This window comes from Aquarana catesbeiana, linkage group LG03 (assembly GCF_042186555.1).
Source record: "Aquarana catesbeiana isolate 2022-GZ linkage group LG03, ASM4218655v1, whole genome shotgun sequence".
NCBI lineage: Eukaryota > Metazoa > Chordata > Amphibia > Anura > Ranidae > Aquarana > Aquarana catesbeiana.
Genome location: NC_133326.1, coordinates 712,077,121 through 712,091,847, shown reverse-complemented (window position 1 = coordinate 712,091,847; position 14,727 = coordinate 712,077,121). Strand labels below are relative to the sequence as shown.

The following is a 14,727-nucleotide window of genomic DNA, read 5'->3' as shown; positions in this document are numbered from 1 at the left end:
ACAAGGGTCTTGGATGGAAGCGATATCCTATATCGTATTCTAATGGTGGTCCCCTCATTTTGGTTGTAATTCCTCAAACCTCTCCAAAGCTAATACCTACCAGACAGGACGTATATGTTGGGTCGGTGGATCCTTCCTGCAGGAACCTGGACAAGCCAAAATCAGACACTTTGCACACCAGGTTGCTGTTCACCAGAATGTTCCGTGCTGCCAGGTCCCGGTGGACATAATTCATCTCTGCTAGGTAACGCATGCCAGAAGCAATCCCACGCAACATCCCTACCAATTGGATAGGCGTGAACTGTCCATCATTCGCCTGCCAGGGACAAGACAGTGAACGCAAAATTTAAACATATACAAGACCAGTTTCCCCCATTATACAATATAGGAACTGTAGTGGCAAATATTGATGTAGAACATCCAGCTTGACCCAATTCATTCATCAGCAAGAGCAGAAGTAGATTTAATATTCAATGAGTTATAAACTGGGTCTCCACCATCACACAATCATCCATGACACCTTCCACCATTACTCCATTCTCTAGCACCCCTTCCTCCATCATCATATCTTTCACCATCACACCTTCGTTCATCACCCTTTTCACCATAATTCCAACACACCTTCCTTCATCACATCACTCTGTTCTCCAGGACCCCTTTCACTATCATCACACAATTGTCCACCACCCCTTCCTCCATCACACATTTCTCCATCACATTTCCCCACCAACACCACATACTATATCATTCCATCCAGCATCACCACATTTTCCAGCACCTCCTTCAACATCATCACATTCTCATCACATCTTTCTTCATCACTCCTTTTACCATCACCCCTTTAAACATTGAATACCTACCATCACCCCCTATCTTCATCATATCATTGTCCATCACCACTTCCAACATCAACCACCTACCATCACCCCTCCCTCCATCATATCATTGTCCATCACCACTTCCAACATCAACCACCTACCATCACCCCTCCCTCCATCATATCATTGTCCATCACCACTTCCAACATCAATCACCTACCATCACCCCTCCCTCCATCATATCATTGTCCATCACCACTTCCAACATCAACCACCTACCATCACCCCTCCCTCCATCATATCATTGTCCATCACCACTTCCAACATCAACCACCTACCATCACCCCTCCATCCATCATATCATTGTCCATTACCACTTCCAACATCAACCACCTACCATCACCCCTCCCTCCATCATATCATTGTCCATCACCACTTCCAACATCAACCACCTACCATCACCCCTCCATCCATCATATCATTGTCCATCACCACTTCCAACATCAACCACCTACCATCACCCCTCCCTCCATCATATCATTGTCCATTACCACTTCCAACATCAACCACCTACCATCACCCCTCCCTCCATCATATCATTGTCCATCACCACTTCCAACATCAACCACCTACCATCACCCCTCCCTCCATCATATCATTGTCCATCACCACTTCCAACATCAACCACCTACCATCACCCCTCCATCCATCATATCATTGTCCATCACCACTTCCAACATCAACCACCTACCATCACCCCTCCCTCCATCATATCATTGTCCATCACCACTTCCAACATTAACCACCTACCATCACCCCTCCCTCCATCATACCATTATCCATCAGCACTTCTTTTTTTTAATCAAAGAACAATGTTTATTGAGCATATAAAGTATAATAACATACGTTTGAAAAAGTGCAACAGGCACTACATACAGAACGATCTTGTTGACATACATAGCGTCTCAACAGATATCAGCAAAAATGCTAGCAGATTACAGTCTCTTGGGTAGCCTGACAATGTGAGCCCGCCGGGGGGAGATGGGAGGATCCCGAGGCGAACCAGAGGAGTGGTCGGGGAAGAGTATGTCTAATCCTCTGCGTTGCAGGTGGAGGTATCTTCCAGCCATCTATCCCATATTTTGTGGTACTTGTTTGGGCAGCTTCTGTTAATGTACAGCACTTTTTTGTAGGGGAGGGTGTTGTTGACAGCTCTGATCCATTGCTGCAGTGTAGGGGGGGCCCCCCTCATCCACAACTTGGTGATCTGCAGTCTGGCCAAGAATAATGTTTCTTGTAGGAATATGTTTAAGTATTTCTCGCCTTCAGAGAGTGAGAGGAGCCCCAACACACACTGTCGGGGGCATATGGTCAGTGGGGAGCCCATGCGGTCGTGGAGGAAACGAACCACCTGGGTCCAGTATTCCTGTATGGACACACAGGTCCAAAGTAGGTGGTAGAAGGAGCTGTTGGGGTGGTCCCATCTGGGACAGTTGGGGTTTTGCCCCGGTCTATATTTGGAGATGCGGTGGGGCGTCAGATACGACCTATGGAGGATGTAGAGGTGGGTGAGGCGGTCAGATAGCTTAGGGGATACGGTTCTGCAGGTGGCAAGTGCCTCTTCCCAATCATCAATCAGCACTTCTAATATCGACCACCTACCATCACTCTTCCCTCCATTAAACCATTATCCATCAGCACTTCCAACATCACATTTTCCTTCATCACCCCTCCCTCCATCATACCATTATCCATCACCACTTCCAACATCACTCCTCCCTCCATCATACTATTGTCCATCACCACTTTCAACATCAACCACCTACTATCACCCCTCCCTCCATCATAACATTATCCATCACTGCTTCCAATATCGACCACCCACCATACTATTATCCATCACCAACCACCTACCATCACCCCTTCCTCCATCATCCCTTCCACTATTGCACCATTGTACAGTATACAGCATCTGTCTTCCACTTGTCATTCACATATATCCTCTAATACCCTTCTAATTTTATCATATAATTTCATATTTCTCTCTAGAATAAGTTTTTAAACAAAAAACAGCCTTGCCAAAACACAAATTCGAAATGTATTCAGCAGCTCTGGCTGTGGAAGTTTACATACCCTAAGGAAGGAGTCCAGGGCACCGTTCTCCATGTACTCAGTGATAATCATGACAGGGCAGTTGTTGGTTATGACCCCCTCAAGGTGGATGATATTAGGATGGTGAAACTGCCCCATGATGCTGGCTTCGCTCAGAAACTCCCGCCGCTGACGTTCTGTGTAACCGCCCTTTAGCGTTTTGATAGCCACATAGTTTTCCTTTTTCCCGGGAACTTTCAGGCGGCCGCGACACACTTCCCCAAACTCACCTGTCAGAGAGGAAAGGTTATTAGAAGTACAGAAAGCCTAGCTGTTACCAGATAACCAACACCCACCCAAAAAAATGCTAAACTTTCATTCTTTTAGATACTTAGGTATTAGTGGTGGTAGGAGTGATGTGAAGAAACCTAACTAAAATGCTCCCTCTATCTCTCTACATTTTCAGTCTGCTTCTAGGTTTTCTTCACATCCACCATAATACGTCATAATTCAAGAAACAACCTCCACCATCCCCATCTCTGGTGCTCACCAACTCCGATGACCTAGAACGTGTCTTCTGTAAACACCATATACATCTATGGCCCCAATACTTCACACCTTCACCCATCTCCTACCTATTCTCCAACCTCCCCTTTGGCTATATACACTTCCTATTTAACCATTGGTGACCTAATTGTGCCCAATTTAACCTCTCAACAAGAAAACATCATAATTCAAGGGGCAACCCCCACAATCCTGATCTTTGGTACTCACCAACTTCAATGACCAAGAATGTGGCTTCTGTACACACCATATGGATTCATGGCCCTGCTCCTTCCTACCTTCACTAATCTCTTACACAACCTTCTCTTTGGGCAGTTACACTTCTTATTTAACCTTTGATGACCTTATTGAACCCAGTTTAAACAATCTCAACCATCCCCAATCTTTGGTACTCAATAGCTATGATAACCTGGAATGTGTCTTCTGTACAGCTAATAGATTCATGGCCCAGCTCCTTCACATGTTCACTCAATTCCTGTATATTTTCCACCACAAAATTCTCTTTGGTTATTTACACTTTCCACTTAACCTATAATGACCTAATTCTGCTCGATTTAATCTATCAACAAACATCATCCATCATCCATCATAATCAAAAGGAACAGCCTCTACCATCCCGACCTTTGGCACTCACCAACTCCGACGACCTAGAATGTTTCCTCTGTACACCACATATAGATATTAATGGCCCTGCTCCTTCCTACGTTTACATCTCCACCACAACCTCCTCTTTGGTTATACACATTTCTTACTTAACCTATGATGACCTAACTTTGCTAAATTTAATCTATCAACAAACAACATCCATCATAATCAATGGAACAACCTCTACCATCCCCACCTTTGGTACTCATCAGCTCCGATGGCCTAGAATGTGTCTACTGTATACAACATATAGATTCATGGTCCTGCCGCCCATCTCCTACACAACCTTCTCTTTGGTCATTTATACTTCTTATTTAAACTTTCATGACCTACTATAATTGTGCCTAGTTTAATCCCCCACCAAAAAAATCCACCATCACCAATCTTTGGTCCTCACCAGCTCCGATGACCTCCTCAATTTTCACGTATGAAGCGTCAATCTCCTTGGCGAATTCCCTCACGGCCTCGTTGGGGTCTTCATAGGTGAAGGGGTCAATGTACAACTTCGTGCCTGAAACAGATAAATCAGTAAATAAGCCGTACAAAAAAAAACACACGGGATTACTACCACCCAGGAGGTATACACAAGACCCATTGAGTCATATATTTAGTTGGACTGAAAGACTTTGCACAGTTTGCCTCTCATCTGTATCTTTAAAGGAAAACATAAGCTGTTTAAGCATGTAATTTTTTTCAATTTTGGGTTTAAAAAAGGCTTTCCAAGCCAACTAGATGAGGACACTGAAGGAATACGTAAGTTAATCTTTTAACAGATTAGCTGTTTCTTCTAACTTACTGTGCCCAATGAGATACTGGCCCGGTTTGTCGCAGTACTCTGGCTCTTTGTGGCTTCCATGTTTCCTGTGTGCAAAGAGAGATAGAAAAAAAAAAATTGTTTATGGCAATGAAAAATTATTTGCATCTGCATGAGCTTATCAGAAAGTGGGTGAGGTGGCTTCACCTTTGAGGTCTGCACCCCAAATTCCTCACACTTAGGTGACAATGTGATGGAAGAAAGGGCTGCATTTCGGGGGCACTTACCTTACACACACTACCGCAATGATGATAACCACGATCACCAGGATTGCCCCCACACCAGCCGTCCCAGCAATTAGTTCCACCTGAGGCTGAGCTTTCTCTGGGTCTAAAACAAAATATAACATGTCAGCCATAATGTTACAAAGCCGATATATTTAAGTATAGAGCACATGAATATCAGGGCTAGGCAGATATATGTATATCGCAGTGGTGCTATCTGGGTGTACGTTGCCCCTTCCTCTGCACTCACTCTGTGAAAGTGTTCGAAAGAGGACATCTCCGCTAAACGCCCCGTACCCGGCTTCTGTCCTCGCCCGCACTTGTACCACATATACCGTCCCTGTGCGGAGTCCAACCAGGCGTGCCTCGCTGCCAGGGGTCTTCAGAAACATGGTGATGGGCTTTTCCTGATCCTGAGGAAGAGAGAAGGGGATTATTATTGCCACCAAATACACGTCCTAAGGAAAGACAGGTCCTTCTAAGAAAGACAGGTCATCCTAAGGAGAGAGGAGAGACAGGTCATTCTAAGGAAAGACGGGTCATCCTAAGTAAAGAAAGGCCATCCTAAAAAAAGATAGGTCATCTCAGGACAGATCCTCCTGATCACAGTACCAGGAGGAGATTGTATAAACTGGGCTCAATAAGGTCATCAAATGGTAAATAAGAAGTGTAATTGCCCAAAGAGAAGGTTGTGTAAGAGATTATTGAACGTAGGAAGGAGCAGGGCCATGAATCCATCTGGTGTGTACAGAAGCCACATTCTTGAAGTTGGTGAGTACCAAAGATCAGGATAGTGGGGGTTGTTCCTTGAATTATGATGTTTTCTTGTTTGTTGAGAGGTTAAATTGGGCACAATTAGGTCATCGATGGTTAAATAGGAAGTGTACATAGCCAAAGAGGAGGTTGGAGAATATGTAGGAGATGGGTGAAGGTGTGAAGTATTGGTGTCATAGATCTATATGGTGTTTACAGAAGACACGTTCTAGGTCATCGGAGTTGGTGAGCACCAGAGATGGGAATGGTGGAGGTTGTTCCTTGAATTATGACGTATTATGATGGATGTGAAGAAAACCTAGAAGAAGACTGCAAATATAGAGAGCTAGAGGGAGCATTTTAGTTAGGTTTCTTCACATCACTCCTACCACCACTAATACCCAAGTATCTAAAAGAATGAAAGTTCAGCATTTTTGGGTGGGTGTTGGTTATCTGGTAACAGCTAGGCTTTCTGTACTTCTAATAACCTTTCCTCTCTGGCAGGTGAGTTTGGGGAAGTGTGTCGCGGCCGCCTGAAAGTTCCCGGGAAAAAGGAAAATTATGTGGGTATCAAAACGCTAAAGGGCGGGTACACAGAATGTCAGCGGTGGGAGTTTCTGAGCGAAGTAGTAGGTAGTTTCACCATCCTAATATCATCCATCTTGAGGGGGTCATAACCAACAACTGCCCTGTCATGATTATCACTGAGTACATGGAGAACGGTGCCCTGGACTCTGTGTTTTGGCAAGGCTGTTTTTTGTTTAAGAACACATTCTAGAGAGAAACATGAATTCATATGATAAAATTAGAAGGGTAATAGAGGATATCTGTGAATGACAAGTGGAAGACAGATGCTATATACTGTACAATGGTGCAATAGTGGAAGGGATGATGGGATGAAGAAAAAAAAGGGGTCCTCTTAAGGAGAGACAAATTCAACTGAGAAAAGATAGGTTTACTTATGGAAAGACTTTTTTGAAAAAGAGACAGGTCTTCCTGAGAAAATACAGGTCCTCCTAAAAAGAGATAGGTCTTCCTAAGAAAACCCAGGTCCTCCTAAGAAAAGACAGGTCTTTCCGAGAAAAGACAGGTCCCCCCGAAGAAAAGACAGGTTCTACGAAGAAAAGAAAATGCCTCCTAAGAAAAGACAGGTCCTCCTAAGAAGAGATAAGTCTTCTTGAAAAAAGGCAGGTCTTCCTAAGAAAAGATAGGACCTCTTGAGAAGAGATATAGCTTTACGAGAAAAGACAGGCCCTTTTAAGGTTTTTAGGTTACAAGGTCATTTAAGGTTTCCAGCAGTTTTGCTCAAAAAGAAAGCAAAAAGTCCTCCCCATTGGCGGCTGTATAAGCCCGCCTACCCACCCCTCCCCCCCATATTAAAAAGCAATTAAACCAAAAGGACAGAATCGTAGCATACTGCACCTTCTCAAAGTACTTGACTTCGTAATCCAGGATGTTCCCCCTATTTGGTGACTGCGGAGGGAGAGGAGGGGTCCACCGTAGGGTCAGAGAGGACTCAGACACGGCAATCTGCTCGATCCCGTTCACAGGGAGGGGTACTGAAAGACAGCAGAAGAAGGGTTAAATCTGTTGCAGTGCCTCCCAAACTGTACAACTCACAGCGTAACATGTGACTCACGGTCGCGGTCGGTGGTGACGTTGAGCTCCTCCCCTGAGGCTGGCGATCCGCTGCGATCCGATACGCCGTTCAAAGCCAAGACCCGGAAGGTGTAGGTAACTCGAGGGCGGAGCCCAGACACTCGGATCCTGCGTTCTGTCAACTTCTGTGGGCGGGGGAAGAAGGAGAGGAGGGTACATGGGATGCAGGTGACCCCGCTAGGGCACTCTGAGCACTGCACCTCATAATACAAGTCTGACCGGCCTCCAGCGTCAAGGGGCTCGCTCCAGTCCAGATCTACGGAAGAGCCGTTCACATGTGGAACGATACTCCGAGGAGCCGAGGGCGGAGCTAAGAGTAGAGAAACAGTATTAAAACGATATCATAATACGTCTTACCTTTTATTATCTATTATAATAATAAAAAACAACAATCATTTAAGCAGTTCTAGTAGCAGTATTGAGATTATGAATATTTAGCTACTTACTGGTGCAGGGGGCATTGACGGGGTCCCCAGGGGACCGGAAATACCCCGGCTTGCAGTTGCACGTGGTGGCACCGGCGGTCGCTGACTGACTGTGTGCCGGGCAGGGCTGGCACATCGTCTCTCCGGTGACGGGTTTAAAAGTTCCCGGGGGACAAACTGCAGAGAAGAAAAAGGATCAGATTAGATTGTGAGCTCCGGTGTCAAGGGGACTAGACAACGGAGGTTTAACCAGTGACTATGCAACAAGAAGGGAGTTAACGAGCGGCAATGTGACAGCTTGGCATATCCTCCACTTAGATTGTAAGCTCTAAGGAGCAGGGCCCCCTGATTCCTACTGTATTTGTACTGTCTACCCTCATGTTGTAAAGCTCTGCGTAAACTGTTGGCGCTATATATAAATCCTGTATAATAATAATAATTATAATGGTTAAGGGAAGCAGGATAAAATGGATGGCTGCACACCGAGGTAGTGATGATTATAGTGATTATTGTAAAATCCGTAACATGAATAACACCACGCGTTTCACACAGCGACGCTGCGCTTATTCATGAATAAGCACAGCGTCGCTGTGTGAAACGCGTCAACCTGTACCTGTTGTCCTGTGATTGTTATTCATGTTACGGATTTTACAATAAATTCATCACTACCTCAGTGTGCAGCCATCCATTCCTTTTATCCAAATTGCACGGCCGGCGAGCCGAGTCTAGCACCCCTGGGGAGAAGTGCATTCCCCAGCCTACCTGGCTCCATCATCACCTGGAGTGGCATTTTCTTTTCCTATTAACGGAGGCAGGATGTATATGTCAGAAGGGGGGGTGGGGGTGGTACAGGAGGCAATAAGCTGCAGTCTAGAGACTAATGCCCCGTACACACGATCGGACTTTCCGACAACAAAACCGTGGATTTTTGTTGGAAGCTTGTTGGCTCAAACTTGTCTTGCACACACACGGTCACGCAAATGTTGGCCAACAATTCCGAACGTGGGAACGTGGTGACGTACAAGACATATGACGAGCCGAGAAAAAGGAAGTTCAATAGCCAGTGCGGCTCCTTCTGCTTGATTCCGAGCATGCGTGAACTTTTATGCGTCGAACTTGTGTACACACGATCGGACTTTCCAACCACAAAGTCTTGTCGGCGGGAAATTTGAGAACCTGCTCTCAAAACATTCATTGGCAGAAAGTCCGACAGCAAATGTTCGACGGAGCTTACACACGGTTTGGACTTTCCGACAACAAGCTCACATCCAACATTTCCCGTCGGAAAGTCCGACCGTGTGTAGGCTCCGTCGCACATTTGCTGTCGGACTTTCCGCCAACAAACGTTTGAGAGCAGGTTCTCAAATTTCCCGCCAACAAAACTTTGCTGTGGGAAAGTCCGATCGTGTGTACGCTGCATACGAGGTTAAGGAGCTGCAGCAGGTTACAAGCATTTTGTGTCTGCCTGGCAACCGAGAGGGGTTTAACGAGCAAGCGAGAAACATGTGTAGGTCTGGCCACTAGAGAGTTAATGAGCTGCAGTTGAGGGTAAACAAGCAGTGGTGTCAGTCCAGCAGTTGAGGAGGTTAACGAGCGGCGGTTAGTTGGTAAAGCGATTAACGAGCAGCACAGCTGAGGGATATGAAGCCCCATATGGTCCGGTCTGGCGATTGAAGGGTTAACAAGCAGTTAAGTAAATAATGAGCGGCAGTTTTCGAGCAGACAGGTAGGAGTGTGTCAGTCCAGCAGTTGGGGGGGGGTGGGGTGGTTAACGAGTATCAGTCAAGGAATTAATGAGCGGCAGGCGGTCCCGGCAGCTGAGGGGTTAATGAGCAGCAGTTGAGGGCAAACAAGCAGCAGTGTGTGTCAGTCCAGCAGCTGAGGGGTTAACAAGCTGCAGGCAGTCAGTCAGAAGATTAATGAGCTGCAGGCAGAGGGATAACAGATCTAGTATGGGCCAATCTGGCAGCTGAGTGGTTAACGATCAGCAGTTTATCAGTTAGGGTAATTAACGAGCTGCAGGTGAGCAAAAACAGGCAGCAATGGGGGTGCAGTTAGTCAAAAAAAAAGTCCGGTATGGGCCATGTCTGGCAATTGAGAGGTTAACAAGCCGCAGTTGGTAATAAACAAAGCAGCAGTATGGGCCGGCCTGGCCGTTGAGGGGTTAAGGAGCTGCAGTTAGTCAGTTAGGAGATTAATGAGCTGCAGGCAGAGGGGTAATGAGTCCAGTATGGGCCGGTGTGATATCAGGATGAGGCAGTGGAGGGGTTAATGCAGAGCCTGTGGTTTAATTTTTTTTTCCCTTTTCATGTTGCCCATTATGGCTTCCTGGCCCCCCCTCGGGTCCCTGGGCCCCCCCTCCCCGCACATACCTGACATTCCAGCTCGCTTTTGTATGTGACACCTCTGAGAGCTGACAGGGGGGCTAACCACCTCTCCCCTCCCCCACCTCCGCCATCCACTGTCACCCAATCTCCCCCACCCCACCCTCTGCCTCCCCACACTCCATACACTACACACAAAGCCCTCCTGCTGGACCCCACAGGACTCACACCCACCTAAATATCCAGGAACACTACCAAAAAGGAGCTTACACTCTAATGCCCCTTCCCTGGGCAAGGGGGCCCTACCTTTTCCTGGATCCGGTTTTGGATGGAAGCCGATTAGCCATCCACTATATTACTGAGATATAAAGCTGAAGCACCAAACCAACTGAGCCCTGGGGGGGGGATGACCACAGGAACCCGGCGCTGCCAGGCAAGAGTGTAGGGTTGCCACCTCATCCCTTTAAACCCGAACACATATGAATTACACGGGTTCTGAGGCCGATTTAATGCAGATAAGTGAGTTTAATTACCACCTTAATCAGCCACAGAACCTGTGTAATTCATAGGTGTTTTAAAGGGATGAGGTGGCAACCCTACAAGAGTGCCATGAGGGCCCCTGCTGCCCTGGATGAAGAGCCTTGAAAAAATATTCATACCCCTTGAAATTTTCCACATTTTGTCATGTTACAACCAAAAACGTGAATGTATTTTATTGGGATTTTATGTGATAGACCAACACAAAGTGGCACATAATTGTGAAGTGGAAGGAAAATGATAAATGTATTCAACATTTTTTACAAATAAATATGTGAAAAGTGTGGGGTGCATTTGTATTCAGCCCCCCTTTACTCCGATACCCCTAACTAAAATCTAGTGGAACCAATTGCCTTCAGAAGTCACCTAATTAATTTAAGTGGTTGTAAACCCTCTGGGACCACTTTTCCCTACAGGTGAGCCTAGATTAAGGCTTACCTGTAGGTGCAACAAATATCTCCTAAATCTACATGGTTTAGGAGATATTTGCAAAAGACTGGCACCGATGTCTACGGTGCACTGAGCATGCCGCTGCTAACGACGATCATGCCGTTAGTGGCGGCTCCTCAGGAGTGACGTCATCGCGGCTCTGGCCAGTCACAGCACCGGAGCCGCGATACCCGGAAGTCACTCCGGGATAGATGGCGGCGATGAAGGAGAAGAACGAGGGTCGCTTCCGGGGCTTCAATCTCAGGTAAGTTATTCATAATGAGCTAATATGCTATGCATACTAGCTCATTATGCCTTTGCCTTACAGGGTGTGGTTTTTTTTTTCCTGCCTTTACTTCCTCTTTAAATCTCAGTATAAATGCAGCTGTTCTGTGAAGCCCTCAGAGGTTTGTTAGAAACCCTAAGTGAACAAAACAGCATCATGAAGGCCAAGGAACACGCCAGACAGGTCAGGGATAAAGTTGTGGAGAAGTATAAAGCAGGGTTAGGTTATAAAAAAAATATCCCAAGCTTTGAACATCTCACAGAGCTCTGTTCAATCCATCATCCGAAAATGGAAAGAGTATGGCACAACTGCAAGCCTACCAAGACATGGCCGTCCACCTAAACTGACAGGCCGGGCAAGGAGAACAATAATCAGAGAAGCAGCCAAGAGGCCCATGGTAACTCTGGAGGAGCTGCAGAGATCCACAGCTCAGGTGGGAGAATCTGTCCACAGGACAACTATTAGTTGTGCTCTCCACAAATCTGGTATTTATGGAAGAGTGACAAGAAGAAAGACATTGTTGAAAGAAAACCATAAGAAGTCCTGTTTGCAGTTTATGAGAAGCCATGTGGGGGACACAGCAAACATGCGGAAGAAGGTGCTCTGGTCAGATGAGACCAAAATTGAACTTTTTGGCCTAAAAACAAAACGCTATGTGTGGCGGAAAACTAACACTGCACATCACCCTGAACACACCATCCCCACCGTGAAACATGGTGGTGGCAGCATCATGTTGTGGGGATGCTTTTCTTCAGCAGGGACAGGGAAGCTGGTCAGAGTTGATGGGAAGATGGATGGAAACAAATACAGGCCAATCTCAAAAGAAAACCTGTTAGAGTCTGCAAAAGACTTGAGACTGGGGCGGAGGTTCACCTTCCAGCAGGGCAACCACCCTAAACATACAGCCAGAGCTACAATGGAATGGTTTACATCAAAGCATATTCATGTGTTAGAATGGCCCAGTCACAGTCCAGACCTAAATCCAATTGAGAATCTGTGGCAAGACTTGAGAATTGCTGTTCACAGACGCTCTCCATCCAGTCTGACAGAGCTTGAGCTATTTGGCAAAGAAGAATGGGCAAAAATGTCCCTCTCTAGATGTGCAAAGCTGGTAGAGACATCCCCAAAATAATTTGCAGCTGTAATAGCAGAGAAAGGCGGTTCTACAAAGTATTGACTCCGGGGGGCGCCATACAAATGCTCCCCCACACTTTTCACATTTATTTGTAAAAAATGTTGAAAACCATTTATTATTTTCCTTCCACTTCACAATTATGTGCCACTTTGTGTTGGTCTATCACATAAAATCCCAATAAAATACATTTATGTTTTTGGTTGTAACATGACAAAATGTGGAAAATTTCAAGGGGTATGAATACTTTTTCTAGGCACTGTATAAGTTATCGTCCCTTCACACTGCCAACTATGACCACACTGATCACTTGACATCACACTGTCAACTACAGTGGGGAAAAGTCATCATCTGATCTCCTGCAGATTGTGTAAGTTTGCCCACTTACAAAGAAATGAAGGGTCTATAATTTTTATCATAGATGTATTTTAAATGATAGAGCCAGAATATTAACCAAAAATCCAGAGAAAACACACGATACAAATGTTATAAATGGAGTTGCAGTTCAGTGAATAAAATAAGTATTCGATCCCCAAACAAAACATGACTTAGTATTTGGTGGAGAAACCCTTGTTGGCAATCACAGAGGTAAGACGTTTCTTGTAGTTGGTGACCAGGTTTGTACACATCTCAGGAGGGATTTTGGTCCTCTCTTCTTCACAGATCTTCTCTAAATCCTTAAGGTTTCTTGGCTGTCACTTGGCAACTCGAAGTTTCATCTCCCTCCATAAGTTTTCTATAAGAATAAGGTCTGGAGACTGACTAGGCCACTCCATGACCGTAATGTGCTTCTTTTAGAGCCACTCCTTTTTTACCTTGGCGGTATGTTATGTGTCATTGTCATGTTGGAAGATCCATCCACAACCCATCTTCAGTGTTCTGGCTGAGGGAAGGTTTTAATCCAAGATTTTACAATACATGGCCCCGTCCATTGGCCGCTAAAGTCGAGCCACTCCTTTTTTACCTTGGCGGTATGTTTTGGGTCATTGTCATGCTGGATCCATGACTCGTCTTCAGTGTTCTGGCTGAGGGAAGAAGGTTCCCATCCAAGATTTTACAATACATGGCCCCCCTGTCCATTGACCCACCAGTGTGGCAAAGTTGGCCTGTACCTTTAGCAGAGAAACAGCCCCAAAGCATCGTGTTTCCACCTCCATGCTTGACTGTAGTGATGGTGTTCTTGGGGTCATAGTCAGCATTTTTTTTCCTCCAAACACGGCGAGTCGAGTTAATCCCAAAGAGCTCAGTTTTTTAGACCCTTTATTTCTTTGTAAGTGGGCAAACTTACAAAATCTGCAGGGGATCAAATAATTAATTTTCCCCACTGTATGACCACACTGACATCCCACTGCCAACTATGACCACATTGACCCCAATCACATGACATCTCACCACCAGCTATGACCACACTGACCCCGATCACATGACATCTCACTGCCAGCTTTCACCATATTAGTCCTGAGTGATCACATGACTTCATCTTACTGCTAACTTGAACTACATTGGCTCTGACCGATCACATGACATCATCACACTGTAAGTATTTATTATATTGGCTCTGAGTGATCACAAGATATCTCACTGCCAGCTTTCACTTTGTTGGCTTTAAGTGACCACATGACCTAATCTCACTGTCAGCTTTTACTACATAGGCATAGTGATCACATGACCTCATCTTACTGCCAAATTCAACTACATTGGTTAAGAGCCATCACATGACATTACTACACTGTCAGCTTTTACTATATAATTGCAGTGATCACATGACATGAGCACACTGCCAACTTTCATTACATGGACCTCCTCAGATATCCAAGTATCTGGGCCTGGACCCCAAGAAAAATCCTCCCCCCTTTCTCAGTGCGGCAAATAGATATCCACATCACAAAAATTCCTACCTGTGCATTTGGTGCGGCCATCTTTCTCTTCCCTCCCGGCGGTGCAGACACACTCTCCAGCCGCCGGTTTCGCCCACTCACCGTCCTCCTTGCAGTACATAGTAGGCCGCCTCCCAAGTGACTCATCT

The 14,727-nt window shown here is 45.7% G+C and overlaps 1 protein-coding gene across 1 annotated transcript in view; it reads right to left on the bottom strand.

Moving 5' to 3' along the window:
- EPHB4 (EPH receptor B4) overlaps nt 1–14,727 on the bottom strand; it is a gene marked incomplete in the record, with an annotated part of 73,441 nt that overhangs the window by 12,001 nt on the left and 46,713 nt on the right. Inside the window, 10 exon segments of the mRNA XM_073623152.1 lie at nt 101–316; nt 2,952–3,199; nt 4,516–4,629; nt 4,915–4,979; nt 5,160–5,262; nt 5,407–5,569; nt 7,332–7,468; nt 7,549–7,878; nt 8,015–8,170; nt 14,600–14,727. Coding sequence (XP_073479253.1) covers nt 101–316; nt 2,952–3,199; nt 4,516–4,629; nt 4,915–4,979; nt 5,160–5,262; nt 5,407–5,569; nt 7,332–7,468; nt 7,549–7,878; nt 8,015–8,170; nt 14,600–14,727 — 1,660 coding nt within the window.